We start from the raw sequence: 23,352 nt of genomic DNA, 5'->3' as shown, positions 1-23,352 counted from the left end.
ACTTGGTACTGAAAACAATTTACAAAGAAAGCAGTTTTCTGTATAGAAAATGAAAAGGTACTCTGCCCCCAGCAGCCTTATACAAGTTTTATGGCATGGCTCTAAAATAGGGTTACCAGATTTTTCCACAGAGAAACTCAGACACATGGCCCCACCCCATTCTGCCTCTAGCCCTGCCCACACAAAGCCTCACCTTTCTTTTCCAACCTCCAGGCCACATCTGGAGGACCTCCGAACATGTGTGGATGCATGAGACGTCATCCGTGCATGCTCAGAGGCCCTCCAGATGCAGCTGGGAGGTCAAGGCTTTCCAAAACCCGGACAAACTACTGGGTTTTGGAAAGTCCATCTGGGCACCCAGACAGTCCTCTAAAAAAAAAAAAAAAAAAAGGACATGGCCGGGTTTTCCCGGACATCTGGTAACCCTACTCTAAAAGGTATTAATGTTATTCTCACTTCATAGAACTTTAATGCTTAAGACATCTCATAATAATAAAATCTGTAATTACTATTTCCCCCTCCTATCATTTTCCTCATTCATACAGCGAACGAACACGCTTACTTACCCCCTTTTTATTAAAGTTTAAACTGGAAGAGAATCTTTTAGAATAGAATTCATTTAACTCAAGTGTAATACAATAGTAAGATATTACCGCAAAAAATTAAATCTTCAAGGTATCCCTATGAATTCTGTCAGTAGTATTAATTAAGTTAATCTATTCTCTCCTTTTACTAAGGTGTGCTAGTGTTTTTAGCGCACACACGAAATTACCGTGCGCTACACCGCACAGTACGCTTCTAGAATAATGTCAGCTCAATGTTGGCATTAAGGTCTAGCGCGCAGCAATTTAGCGCATGCTACTCTGCACGTTAAGGCCCTAACGCATCTTAGTAAAAGAAGCCCTATATCTCTGACCAATCCCTTTAAATAAACAATTCTGAAATTAACTATTATCTTACTAGCATCATATATTAAATTATGTTAAGTATTAATATGTTACCACCAATTAAAAGATATTTAGTAACTCAGAAATTATAAAATTAAGTTCAAACATACAATAAACATATTCACCCCTTTATCCATTCATTCAGTTTATATACCATCCAAATTACCTTTTACTCACAGGAACTTCTAAGCTTATATTCCCATTCATACTTCCAAATTACACTACTCATCCCACATACAAACTTATAAACCAGAAATAATCTATATTCAGACTCTAAAAATGTTCCATGGATGAAAATAACAAATCTTCAAGCTCCCAAAGTCAGCTGGAAGAGGATAAACCAACACTGATGGGCCAACAACAAGAGATCAAGCAGAAAAGTCCTCAATTAGGGATAAGTTGATATGTTTGGAGCAGGAGAAGCTGGAGTTGGACCCATGAAGAGACAAGAGCTGAATCAATTCCCTACAGGCAGCCTGAAGCTGAACCCAAATCTGCTGAATTTATTGATAATTTAACATCTATACCAGTACAACAGGGGTCTCAAAAGTCCCTTCTTGAGGGCCACAATCCAGTCGGGTTTTCAGGATTTCCCCAATGAATATTCATGAGATCTATGTGCATGCACTGCTTTCAATGCATATTCATTGGGGAAATCCTAAAAACCCGACTGGATTGCGGCCCTCAAGGAGGGACTTTATCCCTGCAGTATAACAATCCACGTGTCAATCCTTATGGTTGAACTCCAAGATTCAAATTGGCGAGTCTAAGATCCTCTGGAAGCATTGGCTGCAGGCAGGTATACGTTCTTTGGATGATGCGTTATCAAATGGGAAAATGCTTGATTTTTCACAACTGCAACATTCATTCGGTATTATAAAGTCTCAAGCATATAAATGGTTGCAGTTGAAGCAGGTCATTCAGAAGGGGTTCCCTGATTGGCGAAATTTAAATAATCAGTATAGCTTGCCGGACCTATGCATCCAGACAGATTTGTCAGGGCATTAGGCTGTCTAGTGGTATCTATAATAATAAAATGCTAAGCGCACATGCGCACTCTTACCGTGTGTTCCCTGATCTGTAGGTCAGTGGTCGGCAGGAGTGCGCATGCGCGACACCAGGACTCCTCCTCCTGAGCCCCAGACACGCTGACCACCTTCGGTCACGCAGGCCTCTCAAGTAGCGGCAGTGGCAGGGATGGCGGAATTGTTACCAAGGTGGCTGTTGGCTTCAGGCGCGCGCAGCGGCTGTCGGTGGAGGGCAAACGCAAACGGAGGTAAGGGGTGCTGCTGGACAGGGGAAGAGGTGCTGATGGACAGGGGGAGGGGCAGAAAAAGGAAGGGAGGCCTACTGCTGGACAGGGTGAGCAGGAAAGAGTTGCTGCTGGACAGGGGGGAGGTAAAACAAAGGGAGAAGGGCTGCTGCTGGATAAGGGGAGCAGTGAAGGGGTGGTGGTGGACACAGGAGAGGTAAAAGGAAGGGAGAATGGACAGGGGGAGCAGGCAAGGGGTGGTGGTGGACAGCCAAGGAAAAAGAATGACAGAAAGAAAGACATAAATACAGAAAGCGGCTAAGGAGAGAGAGAGAGAGAGAGAGAGAGAGAGAGAGAGAGAAAGAAATAGACAGACACACACACACATATATTCCAGCACCCGTTAATGTAACGGGCTATAAGACTAGTAAATTAATATATGACTATTTGAATAAAAAAATCAAAAACTAGCTTGAAAAATATGTGGAGCATTGAGATAAAACAGCAGATCTCTGTAACTCAATGGCCACAGATTTGGACTTTGGAGGATGAGATGTACAGCATCAGCATCTACGAGACAAACATGGGTTTTTTTGTTACACAGAGTTTTTTGGACCCCTGTTATATTGCAAAAGTTAGATAGTTCAAAGTCTAATAGATGCTGGCACTGTCACCTTGATATAGGGACATTGGATCATTTGTTGTTTCATTGTCCTTTGACACTCAACTTTTGGAGATCTATATGGGGACAATTCAATTTGATTTTGGAATCTTCAATTCCGCTATCTTATGAGGTTGTTCTTTGTGGTACATTGTTGTCACCGAAACCTCTTTTGGATAAATATAAAAGTAGATTATTTGCTATTATGACCAGGATAGCCATGCAAATGGTGCCCAAAAATTGGAAAAATTGGGATCGACTTAATTTCTCCTTTTGGTGAGATTCTGTATGTTTATATTACAAATACAAGAAAATGAATTCAGAAATGTTGTGTAATGATAATTAACTTAGAGTCCATTGACAAATGTTGCTAACGATGATTAGCTGGATTATTACCTTGATTTTTTTTTATTTTCACATCCAGGGTGGGTAGGTTATTGGATGGAGGGATAGTAGATTTTGATCAAGATGTTCAATATAATTTTTATTACTTGTCTGAAGTAATGCATTTGTTTTTTGGTTCTGGTGTTGGGGTGGGAGGGGGGGAAATGTCTTGAAGTATTTTGATGATCGATTCAAGTGCAATTTTGAAGTTATTTAATATATATATGTAATGTAATGTAATGCAATTTATTTCTTATATACCGCTACATCCGTTAGGTTCTAAGCGGTTTGTAGAAAATATACATTAAGATTATAAATGAGAAGTAAGAAGATACTATATGTATATTTAATGCACTATTTTTGAATAAAAAAAAATCAATAAAGATTAAAAAAAAGAACTTTAATGCTGCTGTCATGTCCTACCATGATGCGTCAGCAATACATTGTGTGTAAGGTGCTATAGTCTCATGCATGTTGTAGCCACTCTTGCTTACCTGTATAAGCTTCACTGCTAGTGGTCTATTCTCCTGGAAAGACCGTCCCTTTCTCTCAAACAAGCTTGATCTTTTGTCTCCCTGATTTATTTCCTGGTCACTTATACAATCTTTGCCCTGATGGATCAGCAAAGCAATGATCTCTCTCTGTAACTTGTTGCCAAGCTCTGTCCCTATTGGTCTCTTCTCTTCACCCGCCTAGCCTTGTGGGTGTTCCCTTTCGAACCTTTGTCTCAGTGGGCAGACACACTCTATTTTGTTTAGGAAGAACATGTGCTTCTTTCCTCCTCCAAACTGAACTATATGTACTCTTTTTACCTGAAGCTATCTGACCACATGCATGAATTGTTCAGTCTCTCACCTTTGGAACTTGGAATACTTTAATATACCTAATTGCTCTCTCATCTTTGCCACAAATCCTTCTTGCTCTCAAAATTTCCACTTTCATTTGCTGCTGCAACTTTCAGGTTTATGGAGTCTCTTGCCTTGGGGGCAGTGAACTTATAAGAATCCACAAAAGTGTAAGTAAATCAGCTATTCAATAAAGATTCAGAAAATTCTAGAGACTCCTGTGTGCTGGTATGCTAAGGTTATAATCTCTGGTGAATATATTCATAGTATATGTCTGCCTAAGAGTCTGGGACCAGGACAGTACACTATACCAGTGTTTCTCAACATGTGGTACACGTACCCTTAGAGGTACGCGGGTTGCTTGTTGGGGGTACACGGCCTTCCCACCACGGAGGTTATTCCCTGCCCATCAGTAGAAGCCACTGCCGCTGGGGATCCTTGTCTGACCTCCCACCTGCTGAAGCTGCTACCGAGGATCCCTCCCTCCACCGAAGTCACATTCTCCCTCTGCCCCCAGTGAACTCCAATCAGGGACAGCGCAGGCAGCAACTCACATGCTGCACGTAAGTAGCTGACCCGGAAATCTCCTCTCCGACTGTCAGAGTTGACGTTAGAGGGAAGGCTCGTGGGACAACCACATGCAGCGTATGAACTACTGCTTGCGCTGTCCCTGCACGGAGTTTGTTGGGGGTGGAGGGAGCGTGTGTGGCGCCAACAAGTAACTGGGATGACTTTGGGGGGGACAGGCAGGGAGGGAGGGATCCCTGGCAGCGACTTCAGGGCGGAGGCAAGCAGGGAGAGATCTCCAGTGTACAACTTACTTTTGGGACAAAGGCTGGAAGGCGGGGAGGGGGCCACAAACGGGACACAGAAGGAAGGGAGGAAGGGGGAACTAACTTGGGACATAAGAAGGAATAGAAAGGGAGAATTGTTGGGCATGAGTATGTGAGTGAGAGATGGTGTACATGGGTAAAGGAAGAAAGGAAAATTGTGGGGGGGGGGAGGGAGAAAGAAAAAGAGAGGGAGAGGGAGAGAGAGAAGTTAGATAGAGATGCATGGGGAATAGAAGGATGAGAGGGAGAAATGTTGGATATGATGGTGGAGAGGGACAGACTGAAGGGGATGCAAGGGGAAGGAATGTTGGACATAGTGATGGAGGGAGAGATGTGGCATAGTGGAGAGGGATGATAGAAGGAGAAATGGACATGGGGGCTGGCGGGCAGTGGTGAAAAATGCTGCACATGATTTGGGGGATGAGAGAGGGAGAAATGTAGGATGTGGCAGTAGAGGGAGTGGGAGAGAGGCCTGGATCTCTCAAGTCAGAAGGCCAGTGAGAGAAAGGTTGATATGTTACAAACAGGGGTGGAGGACAGAGGAAAAAAGTTGGACTCATGGAGGGAAACAGAGAGATGTTAGTTGGGGAAGGGAATGATGTCCGGAGGAGAGGAAGTGTGCAGGAGACAGAAAGAAAGAAAGAAAAAGATATATTGGTTGCATGGTCAGAAGGAAGTGCAAGCAGAGACTCATGAAATCACCAGACAACAAAGGTAGGAAAAATTATTTTATTTTCATTTTAGTGATCAAAATGTGTCAGTTTTGAGAATTTATATCTACTGTCTATATTTTGCACTATATGTGTCTATTTTTCTATTTTTTCTGTAGTTGTTACTGAGGCATATTTTAAAGTCATCTACCTTGACCTCTTTGAAAAAAAAAAGATAATTAACATTTTCTCTGCGTACAATATGCTTTGTGGGTTTTTTTTATTTTGTAGTTACCATTATGTATTAATAAGATTATATTGTGAGTATCTGAAAAATGGATGGAAGAAATTGCATTAGAATTAGTACTATTATTATGGGTATGGAGACAGGAGCGGAGCTTGGGCGGGTCTGGGGCGGACCTTGGGTGGGGGTACTTGGTTGGTATTTGTTAGGCTTAGGGGGTACTTGGCTTGAAGAAGTTGAGAAACACTGCACTATATGATACTAGAACAAAGGGTAAGAAAACTAAAATTCAATTTCTGGATGAGTGCAACAGATCTCCATCCCTTGAGAATGCATTGCTCCTACAGAACATACAATCCCAAGATAAAAAACTGTTTTAAAGTCTGGAACTCACAGTAGGAACTAGTCTATTTTCATTCACTGTGGTGGTGTTATAGCATTGGTAGATAACATGTCTATGATGTAGTTAGGCAAGGTAGACCTATGACCCTAGCAAACCAGAAACCAGCTATTGAATATAAAGGTAGAAAAAAATATATATACAGTGCACTTGAACATAACCTAATTAATATGGAGGCTCATTTTCAAAACACTTAGACACACAAAGTACCACAGGTTTCTAAGTGCTTAGAAAATGAGCCCCATAGTAACATGGCAAAGCTAACAGTCCATCCAATCTACCCAACAATGTGGCCAGAGTTTAATCTGACACTCTGCACAGGTTCCACTTCCTCATGATTAAACAACAACATACTTAATTTCTGTCTCTCCCTGCCAATTTAAAAGCACAGACCATAAAAATCTGCTCAGCACTGGTTCGAATTCCCAACTTGCTAAAGCCCATTCGAGCCTTGATCCTGATCTGTTTTTGTAATTTACAGGACCTGACCATATATTATCTGCCTGGTACTGGTTTTACTTCCAACCTCTGAAGCTGCTGTCAAATCTCATGCTAGTAATGAGGTCATTTAAGCTTTAATTGGTTACCATCCTTTTCCTATATAGTGTTCATCTGTGTTTATCCCATATATTCTTGAATTCCGGTACCTTTTTCGTCTTCACAACCTCCCCTTCTGAACTGTGTGTCTCAGTTATCACAAGCATTACCATTTACACAGTTTCAAGTTTATTAGGATTTTATATACCGCCTATCAAGGTTATCTAAGCGGTTTTACAATCAGGTACTCAAGCATTTTCCCTCTCTGTCCCGGTGGGCTCACAATCTAGCTAACGTACCTGGGGCTATGGAGGACTGAGTGACTTGCCCAGGGTCACAAGGAGCAGCGCGGGGTTTGAACCCACAACCCCAAGGTGCTGAGGCTGTAGATCCAACCACTGCGCCACACACTCCTCCAGCTTACAACTGGCAGACTGGGAAAAATCTCTGTGTTCATGGAATAAAGCAAAGGTACTTACCAGTAGCAGGAGAAAGCACTTTTCACACTTTGCCTATATGTCTACAGATAAAGGCATCACATATCATTTCACATTAATATGACAGTAGACAATTTTGTAGAAATCATCAATTAGACTAATCATGCATAAATGTAAGCAAGACACTGTAGTGCCATTTATTAATTAATAGGACAGTGGTGGCAGCAACACATCAATGAAAGGACACCAGGTGGGCTGGGCAGTTGAATGACCTAACTGTGCACATAAATGTAATGCCAGTCACGTGCTCATATGTAAATGGGACCAGTCAAGTGGGTGCATATAACTTACAGCTGGTGTGCTTAACTAACATTCCAGCAGGGGAGAGCCGACGGAGGAGGGCTGCAGTCCGGCCATCGGACCAATGGTTGGCTCTGGGGCCCATTCAAGCTAGTCTTCAGTTTTGACTGTTTTGATTTTATTTTCACTTCTTTTTAGTTTATGATATATTTTTTAATCTCACTCATTGTTTTGCCACTTGTTTTGTTTTATTTTATCATTCAAATTTCATTTAAATTTCCCCAGAATTCTATTGCTTCAACGGTTCTCCCTCTGCATCTATTCCTATCTCCCCTCTTTTTAACCTTTCAAATTCCTTTAGATCATTGTAATCTTATTAGAATGTTTATTTTCTTATTTTTCTCCTCTATCTCTATTTTTCTTTCTTTATTACTCTTCTAATTGTCATTTTTCATGGTACTTTAGTTAGATTGTGAGCCTTCGGGACAGTAAGAGAATTTCTAAGTACCTATCTTACTTATAATTTTAATGCACCAATATATTCATTGTAACACGTTCTGGGCTCTTTTAGGAGGACGGGCTAAAAATCGAATAAATAAATAAATAAAGTGATTGCTCATTAAAGTCTATGGTAGAAAAATGGGACCTGTACTCTTTAGTGCACATAAGCAGAGTAAGCTCTTATCCGATGTACACATAAGTGGAATATACTGTGTAAGTCTTATAATGAATGCTGTCTAAGCATAATATAGCAGGTGCTAAGAAAAGATGCCATCGAGACACACTGACCACATAAAAAACAATTACGGTAGTAACCTAAATGGCTCCAGCTTACAACTGGCAGACTGGAAAAAATCTCTGTGTTCATGGAATAAAGCAAAGGTACTTATCAGTAGCAGGAGAAAGCACTTTTCACACTTTGCCTATATGTCTACAGATAAAGGCATCACATATCATTTCACTGGCCTTGCATAGCCTATTTGGGGTTAAATTGTTCACTGAGCAACTTCAATGGGCCACAATATTCAAAGAAAGTGGGCAAGCACTAAGACATATTTTACGGTTACCCCCAGTTATTAGTAACTAGATCTCACCGCATAAAACAGAACCTGTGCTAAAATGGCATGCATGAGTGAGTGGTAAAATAAGATATCTCAACAGTAGCCCACGTTGATAACTATGACCCTTACTTGTTTACTGACAGCTCTAAAGGGATAAGCCACTATCCACGATTTTTTAGCAGCACTATATGAATAGTGCCACTGAAATGTTTCTCTAACTGTTCTGGCACTAGCCATATAAAAAGCAATTCTATAAATCCAGGCATTCACCTTTATGCATTCCTTGCAACCGTAATGTCTACAATGTCTTGTTGATTCTATATTCCACTTAGAGAATGACACAGTGACAAAATTCATCACCGTTCCCGTCCCCGCGGATAACCGCAGGAAACCATCTTCATGTCATTCTTTAAGGAGAGAGGGAAGAATCAGAGTATAATTGGGCACAACCACTGACCCGCAAGCCTTGCTTTGAAGAATGCTGATGTAAAAGGACCGAGGTTGAAATAGACACTAGAAAATTACATGGGATTATTTCCCGCGGTTATCCGCGGGGACGGGAACGGTGATGAATTTTGTCACCGTGTCATTCTCTAATTCCACTGCACAGAGATTTTTCAATAACAGAGGCGGCTTTTTATGCCAGTGAGGTTCACTATCTCTCTTAACTTTAGCCATTTCTCTGGTTGGCAAGGGTTTGGGTTCTGAGGCTTTTTCATCTTCTTGAATTTATGACTAAGCCTGTGCTTGCAATGAACTTATTTATATTAATATGAGAGTGTACCTGGCATGTTTCATAGTGGATGAGCATTATATTGTTTTATTGTCGAATTCCATTAACTTGTGTTTTTTGGCTATATATTTAGAACACTAGAATTTACATGGGTATGTGCTGTGTATATGTGCCCACAAAAGTGCCTGCAGGGCACCAAAGACCTATTCTGTGATGGTGTGCCTAACTCAAATAGGGCCCTTTTTTTTCAAATTTATATCCTGCTCAAAATCACTGTTACCTCTAAGCCAGGGGTGTCAAAGTCCTTCCTTGAGGGCTGCAATCCAGTCAGGTTTTCAGGATTTCCCCAATGAATATGCATGAGATCTATTTGCATGCACTACTTTCATTGTATGCTAATAGATCTCATGCATATTCATTGGGGAAATCCTGAAAACCCGACTGGATTGCGGCCCTCGAGGAGGGACTTTGACACCCCTGCTCTAAGCTGAGCAGGAGTCCTCAATCTGCACTGCTACCAGTGGGGTGGGGTGGGGTGGGGAGGTGCCCCAATATTTTCAATTGCTAGGAATAGGCAGGTTCTCTGGAGTCCTGCAAAGTTTACCTGTCCCTCACTGAAAATGTGCTAGTGAAACAGCACCCCCCACTGGCAGGGCTATACATGAAGGATTTCCATTCAGTTTAGAAGGAACAGGGCACACAATCCTACATGCTACGCTGGTTAAAGTAAACATATACAATAAGAACACCAAAACAAGCTTAAATCTTCATAAAACAAAACAAATAGAATAAACTTCAATTTCTGACACAGAAAACTTTCCTATGACATCAACGCATTAATCGTTAACACCATACACCTGTATAAACAAAACTGTTTTCAACTTTTTATTAATTACGTGAAAGTTGGTTTCTTAGCATTTAGTGAGCACTAATTCTGTTAAGCTTTAATAAAAGGGTCCCATAGGATGTAAATGCAAGGGGAGCATATTAATGGGTGGAGCATAGGCGGGACTCCGTGTAAGTTATTGCATCCCTGAAGCAAACACAGAGCAGACCAATAAGTGTAGAAACAATCAATTTATTAAAACAATAACTTGATGTGGCCACATTTTGCCCAAAAAGGATGAGTCAAGGGAAAGGCTGTAGGGGGATAAAACTAACTGCCTCTTTTACAAAACTGTGCTAGTGTCTGCTGTGCGGCAACGGCCCCAAAGCCCTTTAAATCTCTATGGGCTTCGGGGCCACTAGTGCGGCTTTGTAAAAGAGGCCGTAAATCTTCTCCTACAAACCAAAATTAATCAAAAGGAACAAGAACAGAAGTTTTAGAACAGAGCAACAACACTTCACTACTTCAAAGCCAGAATAAGTTGCTTGTTTTTAAATCTACTGGGTTTGCTGCTTGGATTTCTTGAGAATCATTGTCTCTTGGTTGTCTCCAGTTATCGCATCCTACAAAAAAACATTTGCTCACCAACAGTTACACCAGGGTCCATGACTAGTGGGTTTATAAGAGCATCAATAGTGACTTGCATTAGTATTCTATAATGGTATCTGAGCACCCAGCTGCTGTTACAGGATAGGCTCCTACTGCACATCATCAGAGCACATTTATGAAGGAGTCCAGTTGTAGAACTACTCCCATTGTTCTAAGCTATACCGAATACAGTTCTACATATTTTTAGGGTTTCCAATCAGATCCACTTTTTTCCTGAAATCCAATTAGGCCATATCTGGTTTTAGCAAACAGTTTGTGTTGATGTAGTCGTATGATCCTAGCTTCTTTCGTAAAATCAGAATAAGTCCACACATATGCAACTAAACAGGACTGGATTGTCCTCCCCCAGAAAACCCCCCAACAAGAAGCCAACTGATAATCCTAAGCATTGAATTTCATTATTTTGCATTTGATTCAGAACTTTTATCTTATAATTTGTCAGATACATATTTCTCATTTGCTGCCTTCCAAAGAGCTATCAGAGAAAATGCTTGATAATGAAATAAATAGCCACACCTACTTATCAAGTAGCGAAAAATAAATGATAATCCAAAAGTAAAAACATATTTTACAAATAACTTTACATACACAATAGAACTTAAAAAAACACATCAAAAAGTCTTACCTGTTAATGTAACTTAGTGCCACGTAAGTTGGCTGTTGTAGTTCCTGTTTCTCTAAAACACGTGGATCAGTATCTATAATAAAAGACATAATCATGAGTTTCTCCCAAAGATCACACAAATATACAGTATTACAGAGAGCAACAGACTTGAACCTGGAAAAAAAAAATCCCACCAGGATGGTCTATTGCTCCTTCTCAGCTTTTATTTGGTGCAGTCAGGATGTTCATGCATTCATAATGAACAATGTCCTTCATTCCTTTTCATGAGAATTTCAAATGAAGTGGCGACAGAGTGCCCACAAATTATGAAAAGGTTTACTGCCCCCTTGCATGAATACCAGGGTTTAGGGAATGTTCTTCTGTTACTATGTCAGCACAGTTCCTAATCTAGCATATAACCCCAGAAAAACAAAATATCTATCTTTGGATTTTTACATTTTTGAATGTGAGAGCTATTAAGCAAGCTATACAAACATAATTTTCATCTTCTGTTTTATAATGGTGCAAATAATCTTACTTAATACTTATTTTATTTTAAAGCATGCAGAGATTTTCTTTATGTACTCATACAGCATTTACCAAATGCAGCAGCTTTCATTTAAAAAAAACAACAAAACTAGCCATTAGATATAATTTGTATTAATAAGAAGAAAAATAAGACAAGAGCTTTGGTAAACGAGTAACAAAACCACTCATGCGCAAGAACCCAGCTATTTCAGTTTATGTTATGGACTCATCCAATCACAAAGGGTATAACAACAAGCGCATCACAGTCATACAAAGCAAACCAATAGTAAAATTATTAAAATATCATAAAATAACTGAATATAAGCCATCAACATAACATCATACAAATAAAAAAAATTAACAATATCATGTCCTTTCCATTAACTACTAAAGACAGACTGAACAGCCACGGCTCTATTCTTAGATCAGATGGCTCTAAGGTGAGGTGCTACCACAGAAAATGCCTTCTTATTAGGTATTGTTAATCTACACTGCATCAAAGAAGAATCATCAACAAACCTTACTGTGAAGAGCTGAAAACCTGCAGAGTTATTTGGGCTTTTGACTTATCTTCAAGATAAGAGTGACAAATTAGACTCAGATTCCAGAGCATGTCTGCAGGGTGCCAGATTATGGCACATCATCCCTCCATCTGTCAGATCTTTAAACAGTCTATGGAACTTCAGGAAGGCCTTGAACACCTTCCTCTTTACAAATCCAGCTCCTTAGCTTAACATCTGCAACCCATCCCATCCCGGTGAGTTTTGTCACTGTCACAGCCCCATTCCTGTAAGCTGTGCCTTAGCCGTACAAGCCTCGAACACTTATGATTTTAAAGTGTTTGAGGCTTGTGCGGATGAGGACAGAGCTTGTAGGAATTGGGCAGGGCCAGGAAAAGAACTCGCTGGGATGGAATGGAAAAATGAGGGGGAAAAACTTGTCCCCGTGTCATTCTCTATTGTGGAGAAATGTTCCTCTCCTGCCAATGACTTTGGCATGCCTCCTGTGAGGATGATTTGGTGCTCTTCTACTGGCACCATCATCTGGTGCCTGAAAGTCTTGCTTCATTAGATTTATAGGACAAAAAGAATAAAATTACAGAATTGGTAACCAATGCGTCTAAAAATATCAGGGTAATATGGTTTTGATAGTAACCAAACTTGCAACTGAATTTTGGGTACACTAACTTACAAATAATAATTTGCGTGAGTCCATTAAATGAGGAATTGTAATAGTCAGTTAAAATAACTAAAGTCTCTACAGCTGCCGTTAGATTATTTGGATGCAGAAAATTCTTAATCCACCAAAGAGCTTTTATTTATTATTTATTCATTTTTTTAGCCCGTCCCCCCAAAGGAAGATTACAAATCAGGCACTCAAGCATTTTCCCTATCTGTCCCGGCTGGCTCACAGTTTATCTAATGTACCAGGGGTAGTGCAGGATTAAGTAACATAGTAAATGACGGCAGGAAGAGTCCATAGTTGCTATTGAGATAGACATAGGAAAAGTCACTACTTATCCCTGGGATTGGTAGCATGGAATCTTGTCACTATTTGGGATTCTGCCAGGTACTTGTGACCTGGGTTAGCTACTGTTGAAAGCAGGATATATGCCCCATTGGTCTGATCCAGTGTAACTCTTCTTATGAATGAGGATGTGTTTGTTACCAAGGGCTAAAGTGAAAGATTCAGAAGTCATTTTAAATGCCTTTTCATTGGTTGTATTAATATGGCAGTATCAGTAATGGCAGTAATGGCAGTATCAGGAACTTGTCCAAACCATTTTAAAGCCAGATATGCCATAACTGCCAGGAAATACCAGGATCATGGAAACCCAGTATCAGAACCTCTGACTTACCTAAAAGGGTTAGCTTTCACTCAATTACTTTTCAGCTAGTCACTGATAAACCTCAGCCAACAAAATTCTATTATTTCAATTAGGAGAATGTCACAGCACTCTTACAATATTTTACATAGATTTGGGTCCATTCTCAAAAAGCTTGCAAGAGGAAAAGATACACTTGCTATTTTTAACCCAATGTCTTGCAAAAATTTCAGCAGAACCTTCCTACTGGAACGATTTACTACCCGCTATAAGAACATAAACCACTTTTAATATATTTAAGACTATTAAAAGCCTATTTTTTCAAGTTAAAATTTAACATCCCCTCGTCACAAAGGCAGAATTCCCATATAATTATATCCCTTTACTATTGCGACTATCTTCTTTGTTGTGAGCGCTTACTTTTCTATTTATGGAGTTTCTTTATTGTGTTATTGTACATCGCTCTAACCTGCATAGCCAGTAATGGTGGTATATAAAGACCAAATAAACAAATGTAAATCTAATCTAATATACAACTTATTAATCGCACTATACCAAAAAAGTTCAAGGCGATTTACATTCAAAGAGGCTGTAAAATCTACAGGAAAATACAATCAATAATTAAATCATAACGTGAATATTACAACAAGTCATATAAAAAAAGTTTTCAAATTTTTGCAAAAACTTAAGCAATTGATATCAGTCTTAATGTAAACAGGTAGATTATTCCAAACTGTAATGGCACCATAAGCAAAAGAGGAGTTGAGCTGTTGTTTATGCCATACTCCTCTAATCTATAGAAAATGAAGTAATAAAGTACCACATAATCTGGTGGAAGAATAGTGAAAATGAGAAAAAAGCAAAATCAACCGATAACCAATGAAGATTCTTATATGCTAATGCAACACTTTCATATCTTTTTAGACCCAAAATTAATCTAATCCTCAGTCTTGAATTTCTAATTAGGTAGAGCAGGCACCTGCCTTATGATACTGCAGGGAAAGGGAAACCACTGTCTTGTTACCCAAAGCCCTTCCTCCCATTCACCATTCAGCCTGATGAGCTACTTTCTGTGTGACATTTAAGGCACAGGGGCTCAAGGAACAGTGACATTCAAGCACCGTGACAGCTCTTTACAGACAAGGTACCCTTTCATTATGGCAGAAGTATTCATTCCCAGTCTTTATTTATTTTGGTATTTATACTGCCTATCTCACACTTTTCTAGAAATACAGAAGTCGCCTTTGCTAACTAGGGATCAAGAAACAGCCCTCATACACTATTATGCTTCTCCATGCCCACTCCCCATTCATGATATTCCATTAGGGCTTTTTAAAAATACGCAATAATGTTTACAAACGGAGACGATAAGTTAATGGCCAGCTTCAACCAGTAAAACATTCATTAATCAAATCAACAGACAAGGGACCCAAAGAGCTAAGACAATGACTCCAGAAGAGAGACAAATTTGGAACCTACTTTAAATGTGCAAGTTGAGCCTATAGTTGTTGTTGTTGATACTCTACTGTTAATACATTGAATACTAGGACGCCACACTGCGATTAACTATATTGCTGTACAGCTTTTGTAATCGGAAGAAAAGGGAAGGTATTTAGCTCACACCTTTTCTGTAGTAGCTCAAGGAAAGTTACAGTCAAGGTATAGAGGTATGTTCCTGTCGCCAGAGGGCTTAAAATCTATGCTTGAACTTGAAGAGAGAGAGGCCAAAGACACAAGAGGAGTACAGGGATTTGAACCCTAACTTCCCCAGTTCTCAGCCCACTAACCTAACCATTAGGCTATTCATCTACAAAATCCTAGAAACCACCAGTCTGAATTAAAGAAGCAAAAACCATTGCTATATTTTGGGCTGTACCAAGATATCATTATATAGGAAGCACAAAAAAATGACACAGAAAACACAAGCATGCTACTTTTACTACAGTCTAAAAATTTAATCTGTATTACAGCAGATGAGTTAAATTGTGCATCTGCTCTTTCCTAACCTGTCTTTCTGGACAAATGAATTTATATGAAAGGGATGTACCCATACAGCAGGCCCAATGGAAGGACATAAATATGCAAATACACTGGGGCTTTTCTGAAAACCAGACCAGGTAGGTGTGCCTCCAGGACTGGGTTGAAAACACAAGTTTAACATACTGATTTAAACAGCCCTCCATATTGACAGTTGGGTCCTTCACCCCTTTCTCACCCTTAACCACCTTTCCATACCACTCTAACCCCCTTTCTCACCCTTCACCACCCTTCCATACCACCTTGACCCCCTTTCTCATCCTCCACCACCCTTCACCCCTTTCTCACCCTTCACCACCTTTCCATACCACCCTAACCCCCTTTCTCACCCTTTACCACCCTTCCATACCATCCTGACGCCCTTTCTCTCCCTCCACCATCCTTCACCCCTTTCTCACCCTTCACCACCCTTCCATACCACCCCGACCCCCTTTCTCACCCTTCACCACCCTTCCATACCACCTTGACCCCCTTTCTCATCCTCCACCACCCTTCAACCCTTTCTCACCCTTCACCACCTTTCCATACCACCCTAACCCCCTTTCTCACCCTTTACCACCCTTCCATACTACCTTGACGCCTTTTTTCTCCATCCACCACCCTTCACCCCCATTGGTCTGGCATCCATCTTCTTCCCTTTCCTCATCCAGTGGTCTGGCATTTCTCTCCTCTCCTTCCCTCTCCCACACCCCCATGGACTGGCATTTCACTCTCTCCTCTCCCTTCCCTCTCCCACACCCCCATGGACTGGCATTTCACTCTCTCCTCTCCCTTCCCACTTCCTTCAGCATCTGCCCCCTTTCTTTCCCTCCAACCCAATTCCATGCAGTATCCTTCCCCTTATGTCTCTTTCCCCTTTCCCTGCACACCAATTCCATCAGCATCTACCCCCTTTCTCTCCCTCCACCATCTTTCCATACCACCCTAACCCTCTTTCTCACCCTTCACCACCCTTCCATACCATCCTGACGCCCTTTCTCTCCCTCCACCACCCTCCACCCCTTTCTCACCCTTCACCACCCTTCCATACCACCCTGACCCCCTTTCTCTCCCTTCACCACCCTGCTATGCTCCTTTCTCTCTACATCCAAATCAGCAAGGTCCCGCGATGACTGCTTCTGCTGTCTCTGCCCCAGAAGAGGTAAGTGACGTAAGAGGGGGTGTGGTCCAGCAGACGCAGAGAGTTGTGGCAAAGTCCTATGATGACTGCTTCTGCAGGTCCACACCCCTCCAACGTCACTTTCCTCTTCTGGAGCAGAGGCGGTAGACACAGTCATCGCGGGACTTTCCTGTATTTCAGCACGGCTGCTGACTCTGCTCCGGAATAAGTACGGCAGCCGCGCTGAGGTGCCGATTAGAACTGCACGGGAGGTTCCGGATCCAGCCGTCTGTACACCCCCTTGGAGCGTGCACCCGGGGCAGACCCCCCCCCCAGATACGCCACTGTCACAATGAATACTTAGTAGAATGAGTTGATAGTGCCTACAACTCACTTAGGCCATAATCCTATGGCATCCTAAGTTACATGCACAAATCAGTGTGCACAGTCGATTTGTGCGCATAACTTAACTGTTTAACAAGCCTATTGGCACCAATAATTAGCAATTAATACCTAAGAATTAAAGTGGTGCATGTTGCTTATAGTATGTGAATCTCAAAATGGGGCAAGGCTTAGAGAGGAGCATGAGCAGATCATTAGCACTCCTAAAAATTAGGCACGCTGTTACAGAATACGACCGATCCATGCACAACTTAAGCGCAAAGGCAATTCTATAATTAAGTGTGTATAAAGGTCCATCTAATTGCATAAAGCACTGTTCTATCATTTTCACCTTAATTCTTATATATGGCACACAAAATTGCACATGCAAATTTGGGCATGTGCAATTTAACTGAAAAACAAGTCAATTAGCACTGATTGGATGCCTATAATTAATTATTATGCTAATTGGCATTAATTTAAATTTATGCACATATTTTTAGGTGCTGGGATCCACATGTAAATTTTACATGCAAATCAGGAAAGGGAGCACAGCGACTGGAGGAGCTTGGGTAGATTGGATGCCCTCCTGGAATTAGTGTACAATGTTACAGAATAAGGGACATCCGCATCAAATTTAAGTGCAAGAACCTACACCAGGTTTCATTGGTGTAAATCAGTGTTTCTCTAGTCACTCCTGGAGTACTCCCCTTGCCAGTCAGGTTTTCAGGATATCCACAATGAATAGGCATGAGATTGGTTTGCATAGATTGCATCCACTGTATGCAAATGTTTTCCTTGCATACTTTATAAAGGCCACATGTAAATCATATCACTTATACTCCATTTAAAATTCACCTCAAACATACCTATGCTTCAGTCACGTACAAGAATATGCTTGTGTCACATTACTAACTTGTATTTTGGCCTATATACACAAAAGCCTTTTATCAAATTATACACAAAGTGGAAGAAATCCCTTTGCATATTTTACTCAATGTCTAATAGACAAAGAAAATCTGGTGCTAGGCATTAGAAGATGGCTCATGGGAACACACAATTCCTTTTTTAGAAAAATCAAGCATGCATATCAAGTTTGCATTATAGAGACGCAGAGGGCAGTTTCCCGCATGCTGATTTAATGCTGCAGAAATTTAGAGACGGACTGCATGACTAAATTCCAAGATTCTTTGGCTAGAAAACAACACTGTTTCTGCACAGTGGGTTTACTGCTAGTCCCTGCAGGAAAATCATTATTCAATATAGTTCTTATGTTTCCTATCATGTTAAGAAAACTAAATTAAAAACATTTGGGAAAAAAAGCTAACAATGCAAGCATAATTAATTCAAAACAACCACAGTGTGTAACAAATGCTGAAGCACCAGATGTTAATGTTTTCATCTAGGCAGAATGGTGGCTATTAAAAAAAAAAAAAAAAAAAAAAAACCACAACAAACCCTCCTGCAGACAAAGCCCCCACCTCCATTTTATTTCTCTTTATATTAAGTACAAAAAATGTACCTTTGACCTCATCTCACTCATCTGTATTCATTGTAGACATCTTAAAAATCCAACCTGTCTAAAACTCTCCCCAGTCTGAAATTGTACATCTCTCTGTATCCTAACACTTGTAATGTCTCAGAAGAGTTCATTTAGTAAAGCAGAAGGGAGGTTTAGCTGACAGAAGAACAGAGAGGGTCATCTAAATCTATCACAGCTGCAGACCATGAGTGGCAACAGCCTTGTCCAGGAGCTCTGGGATCCAGAGCGCTGAGCATGTAGGGGCAGCTTCCCTCACCCATGCAAGAGTTACAAGGCAGCAGCGGCTTTTTATTATCACACTGAACATGGGGGACAAAGACAAGGCACTGTAGCAGTTGAAGGGAACACATGTCGGTCATGTTGAGTCTGGGACAACATCCGAGGAAAGTCCCAGCTTGCACAGCAAGCATGCAGCCTTAGATTTTTTTATTTGGGAAGGGGGGGGGGAGCCCACAAAATTTTACCCCACAGCAGCCATTCACCACACCTCCACATTCCTGCGCTGGCAGGGGACCCCAAAACCCACCAGCAGAAAACCTCCATCTGAATTGTGGCAGTTAGTAGCATTTTTCCTGGGCTGCTACCTCCGCATATGCTCGATTTTTGTGAAACTGAGCATGTAGGACGAAGGTCTGCCCTTCCAAGCATGCGTGAAAACCAAATATGTGCAGGAGGCAGGCCTCTCTCGCACATGCTTAAGCAGGGGAAGTGGCTTGTGCATCAGCAGCTCAGGAAAAGCATTGCTATCTGCCAGGCCTCTGCCTAGCTTTGCAGAGAATAGGGTTTTCGCTGGCAGACTTAGAAATTTCTTTCTCTCTTCATGCCCCCTTTCTTTTTTTCTGTTTCTCTTCTTTCCTTCTGTCTCCCTGCCTGCCCCCTTTCTTTCTTTCTCCCTGCCCTTCCCCAAGCCACTGCCACTGGGGAACAGGACCCAAACCGCCACCAATGGATAAGAGGCCCCAAAGCCGACGCCGACGCCACCCCATGCTCTCCCTCCTTCGGGCCGACCAGCATTCCTCTCCCCGATGTCAATTCTGCCATCGGAGAGGAAGTTCAGGCCAGCCAATCGCTGCCTGGCTGGGCGGAACTTCCTCTCCGACGGCAGAATTGACGTCGGGGAGAGGAATGCTGGTCGGCCCGAAGCAGGGAGAGCATGGGGTGGCGTCGGCGTCAGCTTTGGGGCCTCTTATCCATTGGTGGCGGTTTGGGTCCTGTTCCCCGATGGCAGTGGCAGTGGCTTGGGGAAGGGCAGGGAGAAAGAAAGAAAGGGGGCAGGCAGGGAGACAGAAGGAAAGAAGAGAAACAGAAAAAAAGAAAGGAGGCATGAAGAGAGAAAGAAAGAAAGGTCAGGGAGAGAGGAAGAAAAAGTTGGGGGAGGGAATGAGGTGTGGAGGAGAGGAAGCAAACAGGCTGAAAGAAAGATTGGATGCACAGTCAGAAGAAGAAAGTGCAACCAGAGACTTATGAAATCACCAGACAAGGTAGGAAAAATGATTTTATTTTTTAAATTTAGTGATCAAAATGTGTCTGAATTTGTATCTGCTGTCTATATTTTACAATATGGTCCCCTTTTACTAAACCGCAATAGTGGTTTTTAGCGCAGGGAGCCTATGAGCATCGAGAGCAGCGCTGGGCATTCAGCGCAGCTCCCTGCGCTAAAAACTGCTATTGTGGTTTAGTAAAAAGGGAGGGGGGTATATTTGTCTATTTTTGTATGGTTGTTACTGAGGTGACAGTGCATAGAGTCATCTGCTTTGACCTCTTTGAAAAAACCCCGGAATAGGAATGATAATTATCAATTCTATGCGTACAGTGTGCGTTGTGTTTTTTTAAAAATTTTATTGTTGGTAGATCATTTTGACTTGGTCATTTTAAAAGTAGCTCGCGAGTCAAAAAAGTGTGGGCACCCCTGTTGTATACTGTTTAGTTTGGTTAAATTAAAGTTCTGATAGATAGTTTCTTGGAAGAACCATGTTTTCCGGTTTTCCAGAAGTGGATATAGTTGGGGGTTGTACAAGTCTTTATGGGAAGTGTGTTCCAGATTTTTGAAGTTTGACAGTCAAATGATTTGCAATGTAATGATTTGTATTTTACTCCTTTTAGAGTTGGGAATGATAAGATCAGCTTATCTGAGATTCAGTGATTTGTGGATCTGCCTAATAGTTCTGTGAATCTGGAGAAGCTTTCAGGGGTGTCTCCATATAAGGATTTATGTGTCAAGCAGCATAGTTTAAATTCTATTCGCTTTTCCACTGAAAGTCAAGTGTAATCCCCTCAGTCGTGGTGTGATATGATCAAATTTTGGAGAATATTAGTCTTGCCGTTGTATTTTGAATCATTGAAACTTTTTCATTAGCTTCTTTGGGGTTCCTGATAATAGAGCTTTACAGTAGTTTAACAGGAATGATAATATTATATTGATTGAACTATTACCCTATAGTGATTTTTCAAGAAATAGGGTCTGATCTTTCTTAACTGTTGTAATTTGAGGAATGATTTACTAAGTTATTGATGTGATGTTTCATTCCTAGTGAGCTATCTAGGGTAACTCTCGGGACTCTGGAGAATTTTTTGATGTTGAAACTGTTTTCATTTGTTAGCGTGATTTTTGGAGGGATCAGGTGTATCTGTGGTCTGAACCAGAGTACTTAGTTTTTTTCAGTATTTAGTTTGAGGTGGTATTTTGTTAACCATTCTTGTACTCTGGTTAGTGCATTTATCAGTTTTGTGTACAACCAGGTCTGTTGTTTTGTAAGCAATTTTGCATATCAGAAAAGGGATGAAAATTATGCATTCTGTAATAAGTTTAGCTATCTTAGCCCCAAATGCTTCACTCTAGCATCACAATTACCCAGTTTATTGCTGTTCAGCCTTCCTTGCAACTCTTGCTTAAGGTTTGTCCAATCTTTAAGAATAGCTCCTCACCTAAGCCTCTTGCCAGGCCTCAAATTAAGTGAGTTGACCATCTTATTCTCAAGGTATATTCTGCAGCCTCATCTAAGAAAGTAGAGAAGAAATGCAACCCATAATTTTGCACTCTACTGACTAGGAGAGTGTCTCTCAAACTTTCTCGAACCGGGGCACACTAAAAGTAGTGGCCACAGCTCGAGGCACCCAGAAGTGTGCGGACGTCGCTATGATGTCATCACGCTGACATCCAAGCATGCAGAGGCCCTCCAGACAAGCTCTGAAATGCCAGTAGGGCGTGCCAGCAGGCAAGTCTAACAAATATCAACTGAGTGCCCCCAACCACAGACCTCCCAAACTCCACCCTAAACCCACCCAAGCTCTTCCGCAAATCCCACCCTTTATTAATAGTAATGCAATTTTTTCCACTCATTTTCATACACACACACAATATACACAGCAGATATAAATTTTCAAAACTGACACAATTCAATCACTATAATGAAAATAAAATCATTTTCCCTACACCTTTGTTGTCTGGCAACTTTATTTTTCTGTGCTTTTAACTATGTTTCCAGGGCCTTCTTATCCATTGACTGTTTTTCTCTCCATCTTCACTTTCTGCCTTGGGTGGGAGGGTGGTAACATTGAGCGCACTTTAAATCTTAAAGAATTACGGTGGATGCACGAACTAAACACCATGTTCCTCTATGGGTTGAATGAAGCTAATGACTGGATGAAATCAGCTGTTTAATCTCTCTAGTGGGCGGGTACAATGTATGACTTCAGCATAGGCTAATCTTTGATTGGTGCTCGAGCCCTCATGTGACTAGGGGGTTCCTCTCTTTAAGTTTGCTCAGTACACCGCGGCCATGTTAGAAACACCGGCATGATATTTGTAAGCTACACACTGCTTGCTTGAACTGTTCTGGTAAGATGACGTTTAAGTTACATGGTTTTTTAAAAAGGTTTAGCGTAGTGAAGATCTAATGCTAGCTTTTAATTCCTTTTATAGTCGGTGTCATCCCCAACCCTGATGAAGAATGAAACGCGTCGGTGGGGAGTGAGGCAGTAACTGTTCAAACACCAACCAGATTAATCAAAAAGCTAAGTTTATATATACATATTTATTTATTTATTGAGAAAAATATATTAGATAAAAGCACGGGCACTTTAAGAAAATTTGGATAATAAATAATTAATTACACCGAGTTGAATAGTTCCGATGAGGAGAACCACCACACTATACTTGCCGAATTTACAGTGCAAGTGTGGTAATCTGAGGGACTTCGGTGAATATATATAGAAGCATGTTTGAGGAATGAGCTCTTGAAGAGCTAGTACTGACATTTACGTATTGGATACAGGTGCCAGTATTGTTCTATATTGTTAGATAACATGCCAGTTATAATACTTTACTGATCATTAGGGGGGGGAAAAAGAAAGTCTACACCTGAAGGAGGCTGAAGAGAACATATTGATAGAAGAGTATCTTAGCATTCTACAGTGTTCTATAAGTTACACGTGTAATTTGGATACATGCCATACCCCGCTCACATGTGTAGCCCCCTCAAAGTACAGAGAAATTCTGTAAATGGCACTCTAAAACTGGAATTGGAAAAATCAGCACTTAACAGCAAATTCTATAA

General features: G+C 41.1%; 1 protein-coding gene across 1 annotated transcript in view; it reads right to left on the bottom strand.

Annotated features, from left to right (window-relative positions):
• The window catches only part of JAZF1 (JAZF zinc finger 1), a 388,932-nt gene that overhangs the window by 215,901 nt on the left and 149,679 nt on the right, over window positions 1–23,352 (bottom strand). Inside the window, exon 2 of the mRNA XM_033930765.1 lies at window positions 11,405–11,477. Coding sequence (XP_033786656.1) covers window positions 11,405–11,477 — 73 coding nt within the window. The remainder of the gene's footprint in view (window positions 1–11,404; window positions 11,478–23,352) is intronic.

This window comes from Geotrypetes seraphini, chromosome 2 (assembly GCF_902459505.1).
Source record: "Geotrypetes seraphini chromosome 2, aGeoSer1.1, whole genome shotgun sequence".
NCBI classification, from domain to species: domain Eukaryota; kingdom Metazoa; phylum Chordata; class Amphibia; order Gymnophiona; family Dermophiidae; genus Geotrypetes; species Geotrypetes seraphini.
The sequence above is the reverse complement of the archived record's forward strand: the minus strand, read 5'-3'. Positions and strand labels throughout refer to the sequence as shown.